At 39.7% G+C, this 27,204-nt stretch overlaps 1 protein-coding gene across 1 annotated transcript in view; it reads right to left on the bottom strand.

Moving 5' to 3' along the window:
- Nucleotides 1-1,290: 1,290 nt before the first annotated feature.
- The window catches only part of LOC108678922 (metalloprotease TIKI2), a 53,440-nt gene continuing 27,526 nt past the window's right edge, over nucleotides 1,291-27,204 (bottom strand). Inside the window, exons 5-12 of the mRNA XM_018167418.2 lie at nucleotides 16,438-16,634; nucleotides 12,062-12,208; nucleotides 10,864-10,989; nucleotides 10,478-10,526; nucleotides 6,705-6,795; nucleotides 5,981-6,100; nucleotides 5,012-5,125; nucleotides 1,291-4,132 (exon numbers count right to left, since the gene is read on the bottom strand). Of these exons, the coding sequence (XP_018022907.1) occupies nucleotides 3,952-4,132; nucleotides 5,012-5,125; nucleotides 5,981-6,100; nucleotides 6,705-6,795; nucleotides 10,478-10,526; nucleotides 10,864-10,989; nucleotides 12,062-12,208; nucleotides 16,438-16,634 (1,025 nt within the window). The 3' untranslated portion in view covers nucleotides 1,291-3,951. The remainder of the gene's footprint in view (nucleotides 4,133-5,011; nucleotides 5,126-5,980; nucleotides 6,101-6,704; nucleotides 6,796-10,477; nucleotides 10,527-10,863; nucleotides 10,990-12,061; nucleotides 12,209-16,437; nucleotides 16,635-27,204) is intronic.

Below are 27,204 nucleotides of genomic sequence, written 5' to 3'. Positions count from 1 at the left end.
AAATTTTATGTCGCTCTGGATTTTCCCGGTAGTGAGTATAAAGTTGTTCGGATACAAGTATCAATACGCGTACTGAGAGCGCGGGGTAAAACCGGGGGGACCCCGAATTTTACTACAACTGCAACTAGTAGACTGCGACGGATGACCTGCTGAAGTACGATATAAATATTTTATTCCTAGTTTGATGTACTTCTTAGCTTTAGGATTCACGCGACTAGAAAACAATTAATATTATAAAAAAATAATTTGGACTGTTTGGACAGTTCACACAATTTTTATATGAATTTTATTTTTTTGAAGGAAATAATTTGTCTATAGATTGCGGTTTTCCGGTCCATTGCAAAATTCGAAAGATAATTGAAACCCCCGTTTAGCGCAGTTTTTGCAGAACAATGCATGAAAAATAGAATTACAGCACCAAACGTCCCGTTTCTTAAGAATTTTTGTGTTATAAATTTTATTTTTATTGGTGTGAATTATTCGCTACTTGGGAGACAATAAATGAAAATCTATGTGCATAGGAGAAGAAACTAACAACTCTCGGGAAAAAATAGTCATACTGACTTTAAAAAAAATCATACCAATTATCGTTACCAGCGAGAAAAATTGCAAAATGCACATTTAAAGAAATTAAGAAAATGATATGAGAGTTCATGCCTTTCAAGCAGCTAGTTAAAAAAACTGCGGTTGAGGGTGGCCCAAATTGAAGGCACGCATGTAACAATCCTGTAAACAGATGATATTTCTGTAGGTATTTTGTGCTTCCTGTTAGCAAGTGAACTATTTGCGCTTTCAAAACTAAAAAACGTAAACATTGCAACGGACTCGTTGTACGAGTACTCGGGTTTTAGCATCGGCTATGTGTTAATTATACTGCACGGCGGCATGCTATTACCAAGACTCGGCACGCCGAACCAAGAAGTTGCATACTGCAATAATGCATGCAGCGCCTGCAGGTCTGAAGTAATGTCTGTTCTCGTGGACCAAGGGCTGCCGGTCAGGAAAAGTTTATTTCTTGCAGTGGTGTTACTGGAGGCAAAATGCTCCGCATGTGTTCGTTAACTAAAATTTTAATGTAAATATTGTATATTTGCTACATAAATTTAATATACTCAGCATTATACTTTATACAGCAATACGGAATACGACCAGATCAATGCTATTGTTAATATATATTTTCTGTTGAATCTACGAAAAACATTTCAATAAAATGAATGAAAATAATGTTGAGTGCTGGACTATGTATGATAATCGCATACATAATATAACGCTTTGATAATGAAAACAAAAGTCCCTGAAACATTTTAATTTGCTCTCATTGATTTTTACTCGCAAACAAAACGGAATAAAAAGTCTAAATTTCTTCAAAACTAAAGGAAAAAGGATCGGTATATACAAATTACTCAACTTCATACTGTTCAAAAAAGATAATTAATTTTATAATTTCAATTAATTGTTAGACAACTCGAGGAAGTATGAGAGCAAAACCAAGCCTAACATGACCGCGAGCAGAGCTTGGAGCACGGGATTCTAAAAGACGGTTATGTCTTCAAATCGATAATAATAATGATCATGATTAAAAAAATATAGTAAAAATTATGCGTAAAAGCATAGATTCTGTGACAGACACACGTCTTTTGAAAACATACGAATTTATGAGGGCGATTAGAGTTCGATAAAATATTTGTTCATGAAAGTTATGTCTAAAAACAAGGGTTGAGCTACGGAATCTTCGGTTATAACGGAAACACGGACAAAAATGTGCATTCAATTTTACTAGAATCTGTAGCGTCAGCTAAATTATGAAAGAACACCGAGTGTGAAGTTCTAAAATGGATCATTTCCAACATTTTATCCATTTAAAGGATGTCCACAATAAAAATTTTAAAATTAACAACAACTCAAAGAGACCCGCGAATATTAATTAATCAGATCGCAAATCGACAGAAAATTCTATGATAACAGTAGATATACAACAATAACAGAATAGAGGCGCAAATAAGGATAATACACAGAAAGATTATTTTTAAAAACTATACAGAATACACGAGCGGTTTGTAAATGTACATTTAGAATAACAGATCAGCTGGCGCATGACAATACCCATATATAGTTCAGCCTCTTAACTCCTTGAGTAGGTGTTAAACTAACACCAGTTATGTACACAGTACAAAATTTACAATTATAGCATGGCACGTGACGCTTACAAATAATTCACACAGATTTACGCACATACATCGGATAAAATAAGTGATCTACTGAAAGCAATTTCAATACATAAACGACTGACAGCGATGATCAACCGAGTTCAATCTCAAGCTAACATCTAAGCCAATCATCAGCCATAACTGTTATACTCAAGTGATTTACGAACGTTTATTGTTTTCTGTCATTGTTGAGGGATACAAAATAACTTGGATGATAATGAACTTTACGCAGGTATTTTCAGGAATAAAATGGTCACAACGCGTTGCATGATTTGGCGAATCGTCGTCGAAATAAAATAGTTATCCAGTGATGCATATAGAATTAAGATGGAAGCTGTGCAGTGTGCATCAGACTAAGATGAAATGACAACTTAAAAGTAAATGGACGGAGGAAAGTCATAGTGTCGTACGCTAGCTTGGCCTGCCGTTATAACATACGAGGTAGCCTTGGTGGACTTAGGCTAGGGAGGTGATGTGTTATCACAACACGCGCGAGATGTGTTGTCACTTGCAATTTACTTCACATTTGATTCATGGACAGCGTCTTACATGCGTAGGAAACTCTCGTTTCCTTCACATGTGCTGCATGGATCGTGTCTTACATGCGTAGGAAACTCTAGTTTCCTTCACATGTGATGCATGGATCGTGTCTTACATGCGTAGGAAACTCTAGTTTCCTTCACATGTGATGCATGGATCGTGTCTTACATGCGTAGGAAACTCTCGTTTCTTTCACATGTGATGTATGGTTCGTTTATTATCTGAGCGGGAACTTAGGGTCCCCACAAATGATGCTTGGAACGTGCCTTAAAACTAGAAACTGGCACAGAGAAATACTACACTAGCCTCGAACGAGCGATATCTTTATCCTAAACATTAGAAACCTACAAAGAATAAAAAAAATTAACTTACTGAGAACCATTCCTAGGGTCATAACCTCACGGTAATACGATGATTTTGAGTTAGCGAAGAAGTCCTACAAACACCCGCATGAATATTCGTATAAATACACTGTGTTTGGAGTCAAAGTGAGACAGACGGAAGCAGAATATTTTAGTGCGAGTAAAATAAACGCTTCCGGATATAATAGGCAAGAACAATTTGATTGATTTGAGTCATGATCGTCTAGTCGGGTTAGTAATCCCAGCTAAAAAAAACAATAGATATGATTACAGATCTTTTAGGAAGCATTACTCTTTGCAAAAATTTTTTCAGAGTGCGTGATTGGAGAAATAGTATGCAATGAAAAGAAAAATTCGAATTTTGGATTGTGCATCCAAATTATACAATTTTTTAGACGAAGAGAGCCAAGAGTTCCTTAACGAGAGTTAGCATAATGATGAACATGAGAGTTGAATGATATAGCTAAGTATCTATGCAGCGCACTAATTGGCGCCATTTATAGAACGCAAACGCAAAATGGAGTATAGAAGTCGGAGCTTCGGTGAACAGGAGTACAATTCAACACAACAAAATGATTCTGGTGCATTTTTGTAACTACTACCAAAAACACATACAATTTCAAATTGGATACGTTGTGAATATTGCACACGTTTTATTAAAAAGGTCTTCAAATAAGCTATCATTTAAATGTTCAGGAATTTTTGTCGACTTGAATTTGTGATATACAAGTCGATATTCAATTTCACGAAAATTTTGCCATATAATACCTACGAACGATTGGTTTGACATCTTGCTAGTAGGAATGGTGCCTAGAACTAAAAGAAGGATATTAAAGCAGTAACTACAATAAAGGACTTGGAGAAAGCAGCAAGCCCTTGAGGCAGTGGTGCAGGAGCAGCAGCAGGGGCAGCAGCAGCAGCGGCTCGCACCTCACCGAGGGACGCCCCCCACTGAGCCCGTACCAGACACGCAGGCCTTCCTCCACCGCCAGCGCGTCGCCGTCCTTTGATGACGCTGAGGAACTGGTAGCACAGATACCAGGGCATGAGTCAGCAGAATGATGGACGAAGTGAGGTTGTTTATGCCGTGATTGAACAATTGATTGCAGAAAATCATGATAAGGTTACGCCATGGTCCGATCAACGGGGAATATCATGACCTGGTCACGCCTTTGATGCATCGGGTTGTTACGTCAATTTTTAAATGGACAACAACCCTGCACCGCACTAATAATGGTATTAATTTAACAATGGCTTACACAAGTGAATGAGATTTGGAATTCAGCGTGAAGCAAATATTTGAAGCTCGTAGATGCCAAACTACTCGAGGTTAAGATTGGAGCTAAAGCCATGTGGAGTGGGCATCCTGATATTTCATTCAGTATTGCAAAACATCGCGTCATCTTCACGAGGATAAATAATGTAAAATTGTTCTAAGCACAAAATTTCATTTCATACGGGAACAGATATACCGATTTTGATGCTTGGGCAAGTAAAAAATTATTTATTGCAGTAATATATTATTTTCTTCAAATATTTATAATAATAGGCACTATAGGCCCTATAAATTTTTATACTCGAAAACTATAAAACGAATTTGTCCTTGAAGAATTTTCGCAAGACCTCTCAGAGTAATGAGCACAGTTTCACTAGTTGCCAGATTAAGGAGTAGGATATCTAGGACAAAGATTTTGAATTTATCAATCAATACGTGTAAATCGGTCTAATTTTTGTTACCAATAAGTGTAAATCGAAGTTCTCACCGAATCCACGCAAACATAACTTAACGATTTCATTTGACTATTGAAACATGTTAAAAGCGCGCAAGAAAAGGTCTTAACAAAATTAAATTTTCTTAAGAATTAAAATGTTCACATGTAAATAAGTTGGAAGAAGATCTACCTGGCGGGTTGGTCGGCGTCTATCCTGACCCAGAGGTGGTTGAAGTGCGCCTTCTTGGGCGGAGGGGGAGTGGTGCTGGGGGGCCGGGTTCGCTCCCGCGACTCCAAAAGGGACCCGGGGGGGGGGGGGGGGAGGGGGAGGTAGAAAAACAAACAATAAGTTAATGTACACCTTACAAAACTGACAAAACACAATTCTTAACTTCATACTTTTTAGATATAACTTTGGTTATAACTTAATATCGCCAAATCATTGAATGATTGTTTGCGATCTTGTCAAATGTTTGTTGTTTCGGTTGTTTCGACCTGTATGTAATCAGGCCAACGGTTATTGGAAAATGTTTCTTATACTTTTGTCAATAATTGAAGGTGGAATTGGCAAAAATATTACATGAATGGAATTGGCCTAAAAAATGATATATCCAATGTAGCCGCGTTTGGATTTTGGGTACAAATTTTCCAACTCACTCACTCACGCAAGGCATCTTTGAAATCCGTTTCGCGTAAGAGCAGCGCCGTCTCCCAAGCCTATGATATTTTTACGGTCCTAAAATTTTTCTCCCCGTGCCAACAGATCCGCTTCTCGTGCCTACAGCCCCGATTCCTGTTCCTATCACCTCTGCTACCCACACAATCTTCACTCAGTTACCGACCTACACACAAGGATTCAGGCCGGCAGACCGGGAGGCGTACTTTTAAAACTCGATTAAATACACGTTGCGCCCTAAGTACACGTATAGTGACCGATTTTTCGCCTAGGATTTGTAGTTTTAGCTTGAAAAGCCGTAGCTTACGGCTGACGGAGTTAGGAACTCTTAACTATTTACGACAGTATACGGCCCCTGGTCACCGGAGCAGCAGCCAGTCCTGCATCGTCGGGGTCTAACGCAGCCCAGGCAGTAAAAAAATAATGGATGCTTATAATAAGAATAATAATACAACTACGAGCATCCAACAGAGAGGAACTCACCTCGTAAAGGCCGGGTCCATCTGTTGGTGGAGAAGAAGCCTGTTGGGCGCGTGGGAGAAGTTCTTGAGCACCTTCGTGTCTGGCAACACTGCTCCACCCCTTTGGGTAGGCCGCTTGTGTCTGAAATACATTTATGATATGTGAATTATAAACATTTTCAATCTATTGCAGTAAGTGTGAGAATGAATTTGCGGATTCGCAGTGAAACGTGTTGTCATGAGCGTGCATAGAAAATTGATTTATGACTCTTATTGCAGGCCGAGAACTGGTCCAATGAATGAAATATTGAAGAGGACGTGTACTGCTGGAAACTCTGGGAAGAAATTCAAAATGATTTATGGAATCTTTAACCAACAAGTTTTTATGAACGTGAAATTAACTTCGTGTATCCAAGTTATCCGAGACATTTTACTGCACATAAAGTAAGTTATTAATATGATAGACTATAATAAGGCATTCATCGAAATGAGTCGTTTGTAGAAAATTTAGACGCTAGTTATACAAGCTTTTATGAAATATAAAGCGCATAATAGACCGCAAAAACTAACTTTCCAGTTAACGAAATTAACAGTGTTCCTACCGTAGAGTTAAACGAAAACTTGTTTTCAACCCACAACGTTTTTTCAACTCCGCATCATTCGCGGGAACTAGTAACGAAGCCTACGACTGCTGGTGTCCAGAATTAAGTTTGATGAACGCTAAAGACATCGGCGGTGAGGCTTACTTCTTGAGGCGGTAGTCCGGACCGACGTGCATCACTTGAAAGCCGGCGGCTCGCACCACGTCCAGGACGGTCCTGTTGCCCAGGAAATGCCCTGCAACGCCAGAATGAACATCACGTTTTAATTTAAAATACTAGGCAAAAGGTGCATGGGCCAGTTGTTCACAAGGCTTTGAAACATTGGGAAGACATGTAGAAGAGCTTCGCACTAAATGAATTTAGTTTCGCATCCAAAACCTGTAAGGTCATCACACAAAACTTGGGGATTAGCTGTTCCACGTGCATTGGGCGCACTTCAGAAGAACATAATATTGTAATAATTAGCGGTGAAGAATTGTATTACTCATTAAATCGTCACAGAAATTTGCGAAATCGTTGGGCTACAAGGCAAAATAAGGGTTTTTTATTTTTAACCCTGCAATCCAGCATCAAATTTATAACGAAAATTACGATCAACATGTACGTTCAGGAAAACAATGGATGAACGTTCATTTCTTCAATGGATCATTTATTATCACGACGAATGTATTGGATATAATTCGGCCCCTGTAGCTGGATCATAAATAAGCATCGCACAAGCAAATGATGTTGTCAGTGGAGGCTGTTGATGAGGCGCGTATGCCAGCGCTGATTATGTCCTGGTTCCTTTATAACGGACGTGCAAGCTTTTCCTCTAAGGAACGCCATCCATTATTCACCAGAGACGGACGAGCAAAAACCGCTCGTTACGGCCCACTCGTGGCTGCAGCGTTCGATAAATCGCTAAACCATGGCGGCCTAAACAGGCCTAGCGGGCACGCTTCTGTTTGATTTTTATTTTATTTTACATGATTGGTTCTTGGCTTTCTCGGGGAGCTCCAGGTACAAAGTTAGCTAGCTAGTGCGCATAATAAAAATGGCGTTAAATACTTATTACATGGTCGAGCCGTATCGCAGTTTTAGTTATGCCCAGCCGTAACGTACTATGTGTTACAGCCGAGCCCAATCGTATTGTTTGTTATAGCCGAGCTATATCGTAGTTTTTGTTGTATTGCTGACCCGTATCGTACCGTTTGTTGCTGCTAGAATATTTGACCCGGTGAAACCACAACACGTTCGATCACGCAACTGGGGCGCTGACAGAACATTATGCCCCGTAAATAAAATATGGACATATGGACAAGGGGTATTGGGCCGCAGGCAACGACAACGAAGGTGAAATTTATGGACAGGAATTCAGCATAGCGTCGCAGACAAAGGGTCTAGTCTGCTATGACATGAATTTCAATAGTTGACAATGCGAGGGCCAGAATGGCAGCATGAATTTTGGACGACTATTCGAGATTTTCATCGAAACGAAAGCTTCAAGAAATGAGTTATGCAACACACGTTGATTCTTGCGTGCAGTGAGGCATTAATTTCTTACTCATATGGCACCGAAGCATTATTCTTCATAACGTTATGCCCAGGGATCTTATATGGTAAAGAATCGTGCAGTCAGAAGAATGCGACCAACAAAACTTTCATAGTTTGATCACAAAATATTGGTCTATCGATTAAAACTTTTAAGCGAGCTTTCAATTGACAAGAATTGATTATTGTTGATAATCCGGACGAGAAACATGGACACGCCGCTTAGACACCACAAAATTATTGACATCACTTCCAATAAAGCTCTTTCAGCACTCGCTTAAATTGAGCGACGAAAACATATTAATTCTCTCCTTCTTCTCGAATGGTCATGTTAAATTTTTAATGAAAAATATTACTATTGCTGTAACTTTTAATGTAAATTACGGAAACTTGAAAATTAAATTACGTACAGTCGTTTGAAAAATGACAGTTAAATTGCAAATATCGCACATTTGCTTAAAATAATTTTATTGATATTGTCCAATTTATTCCTTAGAGTATGCATAGAGCTCTAATAACGCACCGAATTTTATCTATGCGGTTTCTATTTTTATGAACGGCGTACCAATTAGAGATTGCAAGAAGGATATTAGATTAGCCAGGCTCAGGAGAAAAATAGTAGCTTGGTCTGTCGAGATACCAAGAGAATATTTAATCAACTCATCCAACTATATATTGTATCATTGCCTGACGACACAGCAAGAGGATATTTAATTAGTATATAGTAGTCTGGCATGAGGGCGTGAGCAAGAACATTAGCTCAGAGGGCGGCGCCCTCAGTCTCTCGCCACTCCAATAATGAAGGTTGCTCTCAGCGTCAAAACACGATACTTTACGGCACTTTAGGCTCCGCAGGACACACAACTGCGTCTTTATGTGTTCTTGGTAAACTCCACTCCATCTCCAAGTAAGCGATGAGTGACGATACTTCAGGCACGACTTAAACGACGCAAACTCATAAATTTGAGTGCGTGTTTGAATAAATTAACACACGGCAGCAGTGCGACGAAACGAATTTGGCAGTCACGACTGGTTAAAAGATAATTAATATTGTATTAATTGGTACGCATAATAGCTCGAGAAAATAATATTATAATATGAATGAAACATATTTTGAAAGACTTCAACTCAGCTTCGACATATTCTTTTTTTTTTTGTCAGCTGTTTGGAGGGTCTAAGCGATGAGCAGATAACTTTGGTAAGCTCCCTCGCAGCCTCTACCATAGAATCTTTTCACCTCACTCATTTTTAATTGTCTTACGTTATTATTATTATTACGTTCCGACAGCACAGTCGGAACATCATCGAGTATTTAGCGCTATTTTGGAGAGCACTAACCGTCGCCTCACAAGAACAAGCAGTTCGTAGTACGACATATAATTAAAACAGGTGCGCACAAACAGTTCGTAGTACGACATATAATTAAAACAGGTCTGCACAAACAGTTCGTAGTACGACATATAATTAAAACAGGTCTGCACAAACAGTTCGTAGTACGACATATAATTAACACAGGTCCGCACAAACTGTTAGTAATACGACATATAATTAACACAGGTCTGCACCAACAGTTCGTAGTACGACATATAATTAACACAGGTCTGCACCAACAGTTCGTAGTACGACATATAATTAACACAGGACCGCGATATCGTGCGAAAGAAACAACAAGTCTGCCCAGTCAAGGTGCGAGATCAGGCGGGCGCTGCGACGGCTGCGTCCTCATGCGAGAAGGCGATTTAGCGAATTATAATAAACAAAACCAATGTTGAATTATTTAAAAGTAATTAATTCTTCTTAAGTAAGATTGAGGCAAAATCGTATTAATATGCAACTCAAAATTACCATTAGTTTCATTTGTAATTTATTTATTTATTACAATTTATTAAGACTAATGTCTGGTTTTCTGAAGCACGAGGAACTGGAGACTTAACTGCAAGTAATCCAGCAGTCGCACAGAGCAGGCCATATGTAAGATACCATTATATATTACAGTCAAAAATAAAATCGCATATTTTCAATCGATACCGGTAATTGATTTTAAAAAATTACGGTTTATAACAGACACAATATAATGTCCCCAATAAAGTCGAGTAAGAAGTACAGCGTAGATTACGTGACCTGCAGCCATTCCACCCGATGTCGTGCTCTTGCAACGGCACTTCACATTACTGTTATTGACGTCTCTCATGATATTTTTCGATTCTCAAACGAATTTTATTCAAAAATATTTTTCATGGACAATTTACTTCATATAATTAATCATCTACATTGGTTATCAGCTAAAATATGACCAGAATAATTTGCTAAATAAGAATATATTAACGCGTAGGTTATAATCAAAGAAATGCATAAATAGATTATGTACTCGAGATGGCTCTCACCTGCACCAAATGCGAAGAAAAAACTACGCTCAGGATGTTCCAGCATCACCTGATGAAAATATGAAATATAAAATTAGTTCACAGGATAATCTGGTACAAAGCTTAGAACTTGAACACACACACATCTTCACGGCAATATTCACTTCTAAATTGGGTTTCGATCAACATAATAATCATCACATTAATAATTTTCCGATCATTTTATTTAACAAATCCTAATATTTGATAATATTGCTTTAACTAAAATGAGGTAAATATGCATGAGGTTGTTCACCGAAACTAGGTACTTAATCACAACAATAACCATTACATAGATAATAATGCTAACATTTTATTTCAACTTCTTCATATTTGATAATATTTATCTAACTATAAAATGAGGTGACCTGGACAACTCTGGAGCCCATGCGCTCGTTCCTCCTGTAGATGAGCTCCTCTCTGAAGTATTGGTCGATGAGCTGCGCCGTCGCGGCTTCCATGGGCGGCAGCGAGCTGTTGCCCAGGTACGGTACCTGCTCAGCCGGTCATATAATACTTATTATAAGGTATAAATGATAATAATTGCTAGGCAGCGGCACACGCATAGCCGTTCAAACAATACTAATTATAAGTAATTAATGATAATAATTATTAGGTAGCTGCACTCAAACCACCAAATAGAATACAATTTATCAGTAATAAATGAGGACAATCATTAGGCAACCGCTCAACCTTCCATACAATACTCATTAAAAAAACAGTATTGCCCGTAAAAAATAGTACAATTTTTAGGCATTATTTAATTACAATTAGGCTTTAGCTTAGCCGTTGACAGAATTATTCGTTAATAATGTATAAATGATGACGACAGGTAGAAGCTGGTGCCTAGAATATGGATAAGCACCAGCAAAACCATCAATACAGCAATTGTTGTTCGAAATTAAGTAGAAGAAATACACGAGTATAATTACGCAGCAAATAACAATAAAATAAAGTCAGTCTAATGTGTGATTCGTCTCATACGGCAACACATCCAAAACGACACCTACAACGAAACAACTAGTCATTAAAACATAATACTAACCAAAGGAATGCATTTAGAAATATGTTGTATATTATAGCGCATATTTAGTTCAGGAGCTCATGAATGGTACATGCATTTAGACTATCTTTCGTATGAAACTACAATCACTAGAAATATATAGGCAAGGGATGGGTGTCTCAAATATACTGAAGAATATAAAGATTTCTTATCAGCAGGACTAGGTCATCAAAAAATGTATATACGAGGCAGGTCATTTCCTAGGCACTCGAGAACTGCGCCTCCGTGGCGATGCTGCACCAGATATTGGCGACCGCGCCAGGCATCGCGACATCCGCTCAACTTTTCCTCTACAAGCACAATAATAAACAGGATAACAAATGAACATTAGGTGGATAGAAGAAAACCAACAAGTTAATGACAAGCAACTGATTCTTTAGTATCCTTGTCACTTCGCCTTTTTTTGAGACTGTGCAATCAAGGTAGGAACAAGGTGGATATAAACTAATTTAATACACAAAATAACATAAGTTTCTGTGGGTTTTCCCAGCGGAGTAAGAGACCTGCGCGGTGTCCTGGGAGAAGATAACAGCGTCGAGATCACCGCAGTTGTAGTGTCTGATGAGGTCGTCTGTCGTGTACACCTTGTCGCTGCGACGACTCTTGTGCTGCTCCTGCAGCGACAACGTGTGGTTCAGGGCAAACACCACCTGTCACCGACGTATCAGAAATATTATTGAAAATTAGTGATTAAACATAGTAAAATTATGGAGCATATGAGATCACAAGTACATTGGGAACGATTACTAATATATACGTAATGAGGGAGAGAATCGGGCAAAAAACTCATAGGCTTTAGAATTTCTTGGTAATAAAGCTTAAGCTTTGCCATGGGTACTGCAGAAATGTGAAATTTAACTTTTTTTTAGAAAATATGCACTTCACTGATATGTACTTCACTTTCTTCATTTAAAAACGAGCCACGGAATAAAACAAAAAAATTCTCTAATTATCTTACAAGTTTTGAAAGTATTGGCCAATATACAATTTTCAAATCCTATTTTTTCAAGTGATCCCAAAAGGTTGGCATAAAATTTTCAGTTTCTAAATTAGAATAAACTTAAATTAGGGAAGACCAATCAAGCGACGAATCAAGTACTGCTTGAATCACATGAATTTCTCCTATTCTTTAACATGAACACGAGAAAAAGCATGGTTAATTAAGAAATTTGCGAGACGCACTATATGCGCTCACTAAGAACACTGAGCAGCGGCAACGTTGATTGCTAAGCCGTCAAGGCAGCGTTATGCGTATTGAACCCTGGCGTCTGCAATGGCTTCATGCAGTGTTAAAAACTCGAGATTTTTTGGATCTTATTTTATTTTCGCTTGTCGCGTAGATTTCCGCAACATATTTCGAGCTGTAAAATTTCCAGGTATCCGTTAGATTTAGTCCTTTGCTGAACAAAGAAAATAATTTGAAGGACGTCGAAGCGATTTGAAAATCGTGATTGATCAAATGTAGCTGGTGAACAACAATGGATACATGAAGGTGCTAGAAAGCGATATTGTGAAGGTGCTAGGAAATGATAATAGATAATAATGAAATAGCACTTTTCTCACCGGAAAGTCAGTGGGCGACTCGAAGCATTCAAGACATCTGATCAACTGATGCATCAATTCGACCCGAACGTCAAACAAACCGCGCATCCATCGATCAAAAGGCGCACAAAAGGCGAACTTGACTTAGGCGCGAGTTTGTAATTGCAGTTCAGTCAATAGCAGGAGACAATCAAAGAGTGATGAGGCCCTGAAGAGGAATATTCCAGCCAGGCTCCATATATGGAAGGGACCCGACAGGCAGCCATATTTGTCTCCAGCAGCAGAGCAGAGGCGGCGTAATCTACGTCGAGCTAATCGATAGGGTTAAAAGCCTGAGCGTCGAGTGAGTCTGCTGCCATGATTGGGTAATGGCTAGGAGGCGCTGCAGGACCGGCCGAAACACTCGCGATCTTATCGCCTAATTGAGCGTAAATAAACAAGAGAGCAATTAGATCGAGACGAGCAATAGGGAAGCTTTCTGGCATACGTACACAAAGGGCGGTTCCCCATGAACAATATAGCCGACATGCAGGGGAAAGCTGACGGTGTTCGGGTGGAAAGCCAGGGTCATTGTGAAGAGAAAAAATACCGACCCAACCACGGCGCTCTACTGCCTTTAAAAGCACGAGATAAAAACAGCTCAGTAATTCCTTCGTTGCTCCACCGCGACGCGATCAAGACAATGCCAAAAGCATTAACATAATTGCAGGTTCATCCAAGCGCTTAAATCTTGCGCCATATCCGTTCGCAATGCGCACGCAATTGAGATATACCATCGCCGTATGAATTATGACCGGGACCAATTGGGACGATGATTATTCACAGAGTTCGTGATAACTGTAATGCCACAAACCGCGCTTTGGCGGAGAAAAAGTTGGACCCTAGTAAGGCCGAATTCATTCAATGTTTCTATTTCGAAGCTCTTGTCGTTTTGTGATCATTATTATTAACTTTATTTGTCATGAGATACCGTCAACATGTTTACGGTACAATATGACAGGCTGTCCAAAGTGGAGACTTCCAAGTAACTCTTGTTCAACATGAAAAACCAAATTTCAAAATTTTCAATGCAATAAATACGAGCATGCGTTCTAGAACTTCTCAAATACAAACATTCCAAATTTGAGGAATGTTGCATATTTTTTTTAATAAAAAAATGTCGCTGATTGAGCATTGCAATTGGAAGCGCCAGTTCGAGCATGCGGTCGCTACAGTAAGCTTTGGTCCAAACATGCCAGGAATTCAAACCTACTTCAATAATTATAATTAGGGATAAAATATTAACTTGATCAAATTGATTTCAGTAAATGGTTAACGTTCAATTTGATTCACTAGTAAGACAAAATGTTGAGAGTATATAAAGCTAATTTAGAAAACAATGTTAAAAAATTTTAAAAGGTTTTCTTGCAGGAAGAATTAGTTCTTGTTCCTGTCTAATAGAACATCATCTTCAAATAGAGCTATTATCCAAAGCTATAATCTCTTAAACCACTATGTTGGTAAATTAAAGTGCTACGTTTACAGATGAGCTATAATAACGAGGTGCATGCATCACAAACGTAGACAAGTGACGTTACCTTAATAAGAGCAAACAGGGGCGGCATCATCAATTGGTCACGGTTAATTAAGACGGCACTCTTGATGTTTATTGAAGAGAACGACGCCAACACACCGAGTGTATTTGCACTACAAGCTCAAGGCGCTGATAAAGGCTCACCTGCACAATAGCTGCAGCACCAGACCTGACGCATCTAATTATCGACGGGGCAAGTGAAGTGTTATGCGAAGAGCTGGGAATGTTAATTGTGTGCTATGTATTTAACGAGGCACCGAACCGCGAGCAAGATGCTCAGAGACAGCGGTGTACAGACGTAAATAACCAACGAATTAAGCAGCACTACAAGGTTAGAATGAAATTCTGGTAATTTTGAAATTCAGTCTGGGTCATTGGACACGATCAGGACCGGTAGTCTTCAAATTAGAAACGACTGATTAAATAAGTTAAAGTTCTGCGGCACTGGAGTTATATGCAATAAAACATTGTGGAATCAAGAAAGTTTTTCGTTTGAGTTCAAATCCTATAAAAATACTGTATATGTGTATTTACTTCATGTAAGAACATTTTTTGAACGAGACACGAGATCTGATGTCAGGGTGAAAGGAAGGCAGAAAGCTGAGCATATGGCTAAAAATTCAATGCCATCGATAAACATGGATTGATGAAAGATATTGAAAGGAAATGAGGAATAAAGCATCGTACTCATGGATAGAATGTATTCAAAAGCAGGTGAAAAAGGCATGAGGGGATGTAGTCTGTCAATGAATAATTGCAGGTATTTCACGCAAATAGAATGAGTGAGACAAACTATGTGATGCAGCTTCTATAAAATATCTATATACATGCTTGGACCAAAAAATGCGTGGTCTATGAGAAGGAAATTAATTTACTATAATAAATCAGTACGAGAAGTGAAGCCAATAAAGGCATGTGAGGAAGCAAGATGTGAGGAAGCCTAGAGTCTATGATAAAAGCTGCTGAGTGAGGCATGCGCAGAAGAAGAGACTGATTACTATAGGTGGTTCACCCCCGATCGCTGAGCCTCAGCCGCAAATAAAACAACCTGATAGAGATGCTTCACTGAGCAAACTGCCGTGCTGTTAGGCCACTCTCGAGGCGATGCATAGCGAATGCGGGCAATGATCGATTAACTGATTATCCCCTTAATTATGGACGCAATCAGCAAGTTAGGTAAGAATAGCATTGAAATTTCAGTGGATGCATTTGTCCGCTCAAGCGATGCAGACTAAACCACACAAGTCATGGGCTGTCAAAGAAAAATTTCACGCTCGAGATCACTTAGTAATGGATGCAGGGCGCGTGTTGCAGGTCTGGCATATTGCAGTGCACTGCCATTTGCGAGGTGCCAATTAAGTCAACACGACGAGCTACGCGAGATAAGAGCATTTTTTACGAAACAGACACCGGCATTCAGTAGGACATTCCTCGAACATAACCGGCTAGGGCGGACTAGATGAGGTTATCCCTGTACATACAGTAGCCGGCAGAGACAAAATATACTGAGAATTTATTGCTCGCACATTGTTGAATAACAAGAATAGAGTTGTGTTTACATCACGCAACAAAAAATTGACGAGTAACTTAGGATTAAAAACATTAAAATCACAATAAAAATTACCTAATATGATCATGTTTTAACTTTTTAAAAGCGAAGCATCAAGACTTCTCTGTATTGCAGCCGATGCGTTAAGGATAAGAAGAAATTAAAACGAAGAACAGAGAAGGAACCGAGAATATTTTCTGGCATGAAGTTAATACCTGCGAGAAGTTGAGGCCGTTGAGAGGTCTGCATTGCTCGTCGACCTCCTCGACGGCGCCCGTGGTCTTGGTCATCTTCTCGGCCTCCTGAGCGAGGTAGAGGTCCAGCACCGGCACCTCCCTGCTCCTGATGTCGCTCTCCGTCAGGCTGTTCACCATCAACATCACCCACACTGGACGCTTCCGTTCCCAATTTCCTGTAAAACCATCACAAGACCGCGTTTTAAAATATATAATCAAAGCGAATTACACAAGGCTTTATTGTAACACTGCTAGCCCGTGTCATAACTTAGCGCTCATACTACAGCGATATAAATAATCGAATTTTAGGTAAAAGAAAAGTAAGCCATGGTAAGCAGGCCGCTTCAATGAGTCAATGGAGACTCGTTCTCAAATCCATACAACAAGCAGTAAATGTAAACGTAAGGAATGGCCTTCACAAAGAGAGCCATCTTCTCCCAACGAGATTCGGGAAGGTATAAACTTGGCTTATATTAGCATTCAGAGGTGTGAGAACCTGTCGAATTTTCTTCATGCGCCATACACGTTATATATATATATATATATATATAGAGGCGCACTGGGGCTGGACGACTTCAGCCAACAGTTTAGCGGCGGCTTCAAAGCGCGGCGCTCAAGGCCGTGATTGGCAACCCTGCCTCGGATGCTCCAGCCATGCACCGAGGTTCGACTGCAGCGTCTATAATTCTATATACTCAGTTGAGTTCGAGATCTTTACGGTCACTCAGCAATGTAAATGACGGCAGCAGCTTCAAGAGCAGAGTACTTTTTCATTATCGCTTATCACCGCAAAAAATGCGCGTTCTCCAAACACTTCAGGATTTGGGACTAACGTGGGATTCCCTATATGCGTAATTGACGAATTTACTTTTCATAATGCGTTATTATTTATATTCGAACTTTCAGTTACTATTTAAGAAGGGAAACTTATGAATGAAACGGTTATTTTGCTATATATATTCAAGTTTCTAATTCTCAGTTAATTCTCAGCCATTAATGCTGGATCGATAAGTGTGAGATGAAATTGAACTGCCTGTGTAGCTGAAATGTAATCATCTCCCATGTGAATGAGTTATGAGAGTGAGAAGTGTGAAAGAAGAGTGTGTTTCGTTACACAATTACACACGATTCAACCGAATTGAACAAAATACGAAGGGTGTGAATTAGGAGATATTTATTCAGAGTGGAAAAAGGAGTCAAGAAGGAATCCCTGCCCGCGTTGCTGCTAGATCGAGCAGCGAACTGCGCGATCAAGAGAGTCCTGCAGCCCTCGCCTCAGGCCACAAGCAACAATATATAAACACTCAAAGCAATATATGAATACTCGCATAAAAAATGAGTAGAAAAATAAAAAGGAGCCCCACAAATAAATGCTTGAATAAAACATGCCTAATGTAACGGCCATACACTACAATTTAAGCGATAAGTAAAGGTGTTTGAGTCTGTCAAGATGTGACGCACAGCCAAAGATGTCAACACAACACATGCGATGGCAGCGATCGGAGGCGTGTGCAGACTTAGAGATTTATAAGGATCCGCAGATACGCCTACACGCAATACTTTACAATTATACTCACACAACATGCGGTGTCATATCAACATCTATCCAATAATCGATATTCAAACATGTAGCTGGTAATTGTTTGTAACCCGCCCGAGTTTTGGGCGTTTACAATATCGCAAATAACGCAAATTTTCTCGTATTAAATAAAGTTCCACATTAAAGGAAAATTTTGACTTATAGCAATTGTGAGACGTTTTATTATACAAAGTTATTCTATCGGCGCGCAATGATAGTTCCACATTGACTAACCTACAGTTAAGTAAAGTTGTATTTTAATAACAGCAGGAATAGACTATTCGGCATGAATTAAACACAAAAGAAACATTTTCTCGCAGATAAATTTTTAGACGAAAACTGATAAGACAATCAATTATTGGTCGCTTAGAAGATCCAATTCTAATCACAGAGTTGAAGAATTAATGCAGCATATAATAAGTCACATGCGCCGTCTAACGTACGGTATTCGTTATTGAAGAATAGAAATCAAGCTTAGCTCATATAAATGCTTATTATTGCAGTTTGGTTCAACGAACCCCGCGTATCCAAGATACCGCCAAAAGGTTTCAGATAATTCAGTTCAAGGACGCAATCAACCTGACACATCAACACCTATATTATAGGAATAGCGATGAAGTTATTACTAATAAAACATCAAATTAAGTTCAAATGAATGAATAATTTGAATATGAGACGGAACGTATTAAAACTGATAACCAGGTATTTTTATAGCCAGTTTATGCTTCATGAAAGGAACAAGGCAATTGCAGCTGGGGAGCCACACAAGCACTACAAGCTGGCACCGGCACTCTATTGCTGCATCTCTCTTGAGTGACCTCATCGCCTGCACTGTGTCTGGTGCAGTGCAGAGTGCAGTCATGTTTTAACTTTTCTTTCCTTTCGCCGAGTTAATAGTGCAGAATTACGATTATGCGATTAATATCAAATTTTCAACACTTAGCAATAAGCATTTGTGGATGTTACGGAAACCTACAGAAGAGTCTCCCGTATTTAATTCCCATTCCATTATTTTTTTTTTTGTCCCATCTGATTATCATTTTTTTCAATTTCGCGGTGCAAATTTGTACCTCAATTATAAACTTTCTTTTTGCTTCTTGTATCAGTGCAATAATCTAGGGCTAGTTAGCACTAGGCTACGTCAAGGAGGGTTCAGAAGGCCGTGATGTGTAGGGTGCAGAGGAGGCCGTGATGTGTAGTGTGCAGAGGAGGCCGTGATGTGTAGGGTGCAGAGAAGGCCGTGATGTGTAGGGTGCAGAGGAGGCCGCGTCAGGTCAAGCAGACGGACAATAGCATGGTGACCTTGACCCTAGAATGCTGGTTCTGCATGACTGTGATGAAAGATAATGAATATGTACAGAGTGTGGGTGCTACAGTCTCCTTAAATAACGAGTGTCGTCGCGTTAAATTAGACGGGACATCTCGCTCCTCGCCCTCTATAGCCTCGTCTATGTATCATCAGCCTTTAGTGTCCTTATGACCAGAGGGAGGCGAGTTCAGCACATCGTTGTCACATTAGAAGATACTTAGGCAATAATAACTTAGTTCGAACCATTTAGAAATAACAAAGACGAGGTGGATTTAAAGCGTCTTATAATAAATATTCAAATATCACTTATTAGTTAAGACCCAAATATACGAAGGTGAAGGATACCCGAGGCAGAGCGAACACTTGCAGGACCGGGTTGAAGATTATGAGCACCACAGCTCTGATCAAGCGGCTCTCATTCAATGGCCACTGATAAGTCGAGCAATATTTCTAACTGGAGGGAAGCTAGCAGACCATATTGCACCAGGGGACGGGCACGGTCACCAGCTGCTGCATGCATGTATAACTGAACGCTTTCACCGGCGCCTTCACTTTCAGGTCTTTCGTCTAAGCGCAACTGCACCGCACCACAAAAACTCACCGCGCATTATTAATTATTTTCCGCCAAAGTATTTTTCGATTATAGATAGAATCGGAAATTAATCATGTTAAGGAATTCGTGCGTTAACAAGTTAAAGCTTTGGTCTGTAGAAATGTAATATTCACCAGCGATCTATGAGCAAAAATATATATAAAAAAAGGCAAACGAAACATTTCCTAAGGCACTTCTTTAGCTTTACTATAATTTTAAATAATGTACAAAATATATTAATTGACATGCATGTATTAATTTATACATTTCGACGACATGCATGTATTAATTTATTGAGCGGAAAAGTTAAGGTGAACTGTAAAACAAACATTAACCAAATACGCTAATGTCATGCACATGGCAATGAGTGTTGGCCATGTGTTAATTCTCCTCGAACTCTAACATCAATGAGACGTCAACCCTGAAAATGTAATTGATCGGAAAATTTTAGAGCTTTCAATACAATTATACGAGATTAAAGAATACATAGCTACTACTAGGGTACCAGCTAGAAAGATTCCAACATATGGCGAGGGTCAACTATTATAAAATTCACCAAGAGAAAAAGCAATAAACAGGAACTATCGTGCAGGTTAAATGCACAGGAGGTCAATTCTTGAGACCTCAAGTACAGGGGAAAGATTCAGTTACAAATTTGAGGACTGAGTCTCATGCACAGCTGCAGTTGAGATATAAAAATTGAAGTGTAAAAATATTATCGGAATTATTTACAGTCTTTCCGATATGGTCACGATCACTTTACTCTTAAGAAAGCGAAGGAGATGATGATGTTCCCCCACTCTACCAACCATCACTTTGCAGAGCATGATTATTTGCAATGAATTAGCAATGCTCTAGACTTCCTTTCAGTCACGTAGCATCAGTGCAGTACAGCACAGCTAATAAAATAAAAATTCGGGTTACGCACACACGCAAATCAAGAACACCGCATGAGAACCAACGCAGACGCCCTAAGCAAGCACGAGACACTTGTTCGGTCACGCAATAGCTCTTTATAAAGCTTCAAGTACACACTTGTTAAAATACGTCGACACGAACACTACTTGCTCACCAAGGCGAGATCTGCATGTCCCGCACTCGATACCTCTCTTGTGCCGCAACATGCAGCCGTGTTCGACAACAGTCCTCATATTGATGCAGTGATAAGAAATCATGTCTTTCATTGAACTTACTCGGCAAGGATATCATCGCATCAACCAATCAAAAAAGACTTTCACTCAGTAGTGATGCAGTATAGTAACGTATTCATTGTACAGGCTCCACAACAAGCAGACAAATAATTCTTTGAAGATAATTTAACTCGGTTAATTCTGAACTGCAGTTCGAGAATGCAAACCTTCTTGGGAACGGGACAATAAATTACCTCGAATTAAGGATAACAAGCGCAATGATTCAGCGTAGCTTCAAGCCTGCACCACGCACATGAATGACGACCAAATACATCAAACACGCAGCCAAGGATGCAAGCGGGTTCCCTTCACACACAAGATCCTATCATAGTGAGGGCTTTTCTAGGCAGCCGAGTATGAAAAACTAATGAATGTATGCAGTAAAAATATGTACAAGCAGTTTAATGCAGAAATACGAGCGAAGGAAAACTCAATAAAATGACGCTATATTGTAATGTATTTTGCGTCTGGTTTTGTGAGGACAAATGAGGCATGAGCCTCCCAAGCTAGGCGACGGCGGCGCTCACAACTACGATGGCGACATCGCCTCCCCCGCCTGTCACCAACACTCGCTTTAATGCTTCGTCTTTTTTTGTTTGCTCAATTCCCTCCTTTTATTGGTACGAAAAAATTAGAGCTTAGTGGAGCGCGCCTCATTTTCGGGGCTGCTGGTTTTTAATTACATTACAGCCAGTCGCTATCTTTCCCATGTTTTCCTACATTCTTCCCTAATCTAAAGATTTTGTTAAAATATTTATTCATGTCGTGGTTACGCACGTGTAGGCATGCATTTTCAACTTGAGTACAATCTCGCACTGCATTAGAAATGAAGCCGTTTCTTTTGGCTCTACAGGAACACATTTTCTCGATATGATGAACACGAGATTCGCATGAGGCGGACTTAGTCAACATTACATACAATAAGGGCATACTGCCGTCGGGACGACATAAAAAAATAAAAATGTCATTTATTTTATTTAAATACATAAGTTATCTTGTCAACTTTTAAATTGATTTCGCATTTGTGGAATAACTATCACAAAAATCAAGCCTTAAAGAAGGTTATTTAAAAGTTATCCAACGCAGTTAAGTGGTTCAAGAAAAGCGCTTCGGAAGTAATGAAGAGCAGCAAGCTTAACACCAGCGCGCCGAGAGCGATAACGCGCCTACGATAACGAGCGGTTAAATCGCAGGCCGATAACACGCGAGGGTGGAGTGATATATTGGCACGCACACTACACGCCGCCATGTGTGTAGATGGTGGAGGAGGTATAGGCGTCAAAAGTATATATATACTTTATATATATTTATATACTTTATATGTAGATGAAGGTATAGACGGGTTCTTTGTTTTAAACCTACAGCTTACGGAACATACATTTTTATTTGGCGCTCAAATGCGCTCCCTTGAAGATTATTTAAGGTTTTCAGAGTTAAAAATACATAAGCAATATCAAATGCTCTATGGTATACTTAATTTGCCCATACATTACATTTATTGAGCGAATCTCACTTCAAGGGTTCAATATTTATTAAAGAAAGTCTGCAAAAACAACTCTGACTCAATTAAAGGAAATACCCAAGTCAAGACCAAGCATGGCATTTGATGGTTATGTTTATTATGGTAGGGACTTGATTCAACCTAAAATCAGATATCACGAACACATTTTCAATATCATGACGCATGTCATCCAAAGAATCCGACTAGAAATATATGCAAGTTGATGTAATTCTAAATGTTTGAAAATCTTGGTTGATGCCGTGAGCAGTTACTCTCTTATTTAATCATTCAAGGATCTGGCAACAACTCACGGAGCTTTATCAGAGGATCTCAGGATGGCGTCTGAGCAGCTGGGAACGTCGCGGGAGTCAGAGTAGATGTCGGCCTCGAGCTAATGCGATTACGCGACGCGCTTAGCAGGAGTCTTTAGTCGTGACGCTGGATAACTCTGATGTATGGCGGCTTATTCACTTACGAGCACAACAGCATACGTCTTTTTCTGGTACACCAACTTTCTTCGAATGTAGGCGTTTTTCAATCATGACACTGAATGTTGGTGCAGTAACGTAAATATCGTTACTTCTGTATCATAGATCTCATCATGCTTTGCAGCATGGGAATCATATTTGATACTTCATCATGCACTATAGACACAACTTTTAAACGCTTCACACTATTTGTCCGATGTTACTCCTAGCTGACCGTAAAAACTGGCAGTAATATTTCAATATAACCGAATTATTGACGAGTAAATGTAACGAATTTTTGTTGGATTAGCGCTCATGCATTATTAAAGTGAGGCTGCGCGCTACAAGCTCGTGCAGACAAAGCGATTACGTTGAACATGCAATACAGTTCAATGCATGGCCAGAACAGCCTCTCAGATGAGTAATTACAGTGGAGCTGAACAAGTACCCCGGTGATGGATGACAAGTGAGAGGGACGTGAAGAGCTTCATGATGAAGTTCTCGTCTGAAGTCCGCGGCCACAACGCAAGACTATGTTAAGAGACATCACTTCTAACGCTACTAGATCAAAGATCAACACTGGCGGGTAGCAGTTGACGGCAGATATTCCTTAATATTCTAAATTCTAGACAAAATTAGATAATAAAACAAAAGGATTCGAACCTGTTCTGTGATTGAAATATAATAGCGTTTTTGCAATTGGGTTTTGTGTCTGAACGTATGACGTCAAGAAAAGGCTTTCAAGCTGGAGAAAAGCGGTACAGTAAACATAAAGAATGCGCGGCAGCACTTATGAGGTCACAAGAGCTGCGTCGAGAGTCTATGTACATCAGTGACAGCCTGACGAGGGATACTTAAAAAAAAACACTGCGAATCATTCATTGATGGCTGACCATCGGCCGTCTTCTGGCCACCAATGAAACGCCTATAATTTGAGATGTAGTTTTTGGAGAGGTGCTTGCTGGCGAATAGCACCTCATGCGCTCCAATCAGAGACTAATGCGCATAAATTAGAGGCACCTCGGTGCATGAACTAGAGGCACCTCGGTGCATGAACTAGAGGCACCTCGGTGCATGAACTAGAGGCACCTCGGTGCATGAACTAGAGGCACCTCGCTATACGAACTAACTGCACGAGTGACTCGAGTTGCAGACTAAGGCAACACGCAACGCGTCGCTGCACTATTGAGTGTTGTTTTAACCTCATCCCGCCTCCCGAACAAACCTTGTTGCGCCAGGTTCATTCAGGCTGGGGAAACGGGGCTTTAGGGAGAATGTAAATATACACGGAACTTCATTTTCGATTGCACAGTAAATATTTCGAACGAAGAATGGGCTTAGGCAGAGCAGACTACATGTGATCAGACCCAATAAGTCAGACTAACGATGATCCGCCAGTTATTTAACTCTACCAGCCATCCACGAAGAGCGGCTTTGCAGGCGAAAAAAAAAAACACTACAATCAGCAAGCTTGTGGCTTCACCACATTCATTACCTGCATTGAACTTAGGACTAGTCAATGTGGTTCATATTGTGGAGGTTGCAACCGCTGCAAGCTGAAGATTGTGGTGCGAAATTAAACACTGCATATTATTGTCATGAAATACATAGTAAACTAAATTTCTTCCGTCATTTAATGCGCATGCAATATTGCCTCTTAAGTATAGAGAGGAACTTGAATTAATTGCACATGCTCAATAAGACAATTAATCGGGGCAAAATAACCTAGAAAGCTAAAAAAAGAAGATCAAATCAGCGGCACTAAACGGTGGAACTTCAGCGACATCATTGTCAGACATTAGACATGACGATAGGGGAAGAAATACAGACAATATGCTAGGGAAGAAATACAGACAATATGCTAGGGAAGAAATACAGACAATATGCTAGGGAAGAAATACAGACAATGTGCGAGGGAAGAAATACAGACAATATGCTAGGGAAGAAATACAGACAATATTCTAGGGAAGAAATACAGACAATATTCTAGGGAAGAAATACAGACAATAAATATGCTAGGGAAGAAATACAGACAAGATGCTAGGGAAGAAATACAGACAATGTATGCAAGAGAAAAAAATACAGACAATATGCTGAAGGGAAGAAACACAGACAAAATGCAAGGGAAAGAAACATACAAAATACGCAAGGGAAACAAATACGAACAGTATGCAAGAGAAAGAAACACAGACAATATTAGAGGCGTGGCTGTCTTCTGGATGGGCTTTGATGCCCGACGGACTAGTTTGGTTTTATGGAACAAACAAGCCCGGCAGTTCTGATCCATGGGAGGCCGAAGCTGGGCAGGTAACGCGGCTACGGAGAGAACGGACACTCATCCCAGTCAAGCACCAATGTGGGCAACGAGATCGATTATTGTGGGTTATGTCATAACGAGGAAGAGGAGGACGGGAGGGAGCGGCTGGTCTCGTCCTCCTGTCATGATTGCTTGATTTTTTTGATGTTAAGAATTTCATTTGTAGATTGCTTCCGTGTAAAATTTTCGTGATAGCATCTCCTTGTATTTCATTAGTGTTATAACGAAATGTATCAGAATTTTTGTGAACAATTCGTGCAGAAGCGCTGCCGCTGCAGTGATTGCTGAGTACGAATTATGGTATTAAATTGTACGAAGAGTATCAGTAACTCAAATTCGATTATCGTCCACAGGGACATAACACATTTTTGTATAAATTGCATAATTCTTCCACTGTGCTGACGAGGAAATCCGAATGCTAGCGTGCAAATTTAAATTAAAGTAAACGAACTGCCAGCTCGGCATTGCGGATGAGCAGTTGTGTTCACTGAGACGCAGGATAATTGAAAAGGTCACATCTCATTATTTATTGAGATGATAGAAAAGTTCAAACGAAACTTATGATAATTTTCAATAAAATCTCTAGATATATTTAGTCCCTAAGCCTTCTCTCTCCTGCGATAATATAATTATCCTCTGACATCAGCCAATAAATCAAACCTGGCCTGGACCTTAACTTGAGCTTGGATAGCATCAATTCTCTCGGTCCCGACGTCCAGCATGGCGGGAAAAGTTGCTCAAGCAGAACATACCATAACAAGCAAGTGTTCCTGCCGGGCAGCGAACGCTACCACAATAATGCTATTCATGGATTCGTGGATACTCGACTGGGGCGACGATAAACATGCTTTATGCAGCGAGAAACTTACCGCCTCGATAATTTCCAACAACAGCAATTCTAGCATGTGCACGCTGGAGCCAGGCAGCTTTCCGCTTAACCCCTTAGCGCGAACGACATTTAAATTACAAACGCTGCCTTGGATTTAATTCCAGATAAAAATGAAACTAAACCCATGGCTGAGCATTTCATTATTCTCATTTTATAATCACCTGAACATTTTAATCTAATAACTCAAATCTGGAGCATTAAAATGTATGAATATTGAATCTGATAATTAAGTTAATTAGTATGATTAATTAAATAGTATAATTAATTAATCATACTAATACATCAGCGAGCGAAGGTTAAAAGCTGCACAATCACAATCGTATTATGGGTAAATCTGCTAGCGAAGGTTAAGCCTGGCACTGTCACAATCGTATTACTTATCTATACGGCCGGCAGAGAGTGTTGTGTAGGGGGGGGTTGGAAGGCGTATGGGCAATACGCAGAGCGGTCTATACGCTAAAGGGTTGCCCGCTATCGCGCTCAATTGCTCAGTATTAGCATAACACGATCACACGCAGGGCGAGGGTCTGCGTAGATGCCATTAAACAGGGAGAGATAATGGCTGCTAGGCCTAGTGAATTCTGGAGCGACATTGTGCGGAGAAACCTTACTGTTTTATAGATAAAAACAAGGATATTTAAAGCGTCATGCTTAAAGTAGAGTTCTTTTCGATGAACCCTGTAAGGTTCAAAAAAGGATACACAATAAGTAAAATTATGAGGAATACAGTGGGGGGAAATAAATATTCGTACACTTGAAAAATCGTATTTTAATGTATGTAAGTACACAAACTTAACAGGAAAAGTGATTTAAATTATGTATAGAGACGCATAGTATTCAAAAATACTATCAAAAGAAATTAAATCTCAATGCAACAAAAAACAATGCAACATGTTCACTTT

The sequence above is a fragment of the Hyalella azteca genome, unplaced genomic scaffold, assembly GCF_000764305.2.
Source record: "Hyalella azteca isolate HAZT.00-mixed unplaced genomic scaffold, Hazt_2.0.2 contig3451, whole genome shotgun sequence".
NCBI classification, from domain to species: domain Eukaryota; kingdom Metazoa; phylum Arthropoda; class Malacostraca; order Amphipoda; family Hyalellidae; genus Hyalella; species Hyalella azteca.
The sequence above is the reverse complement of the archived record's forward strand: the minus strand, read 5'-3'. Positions and strand labels throughout refer to the sequence as shown.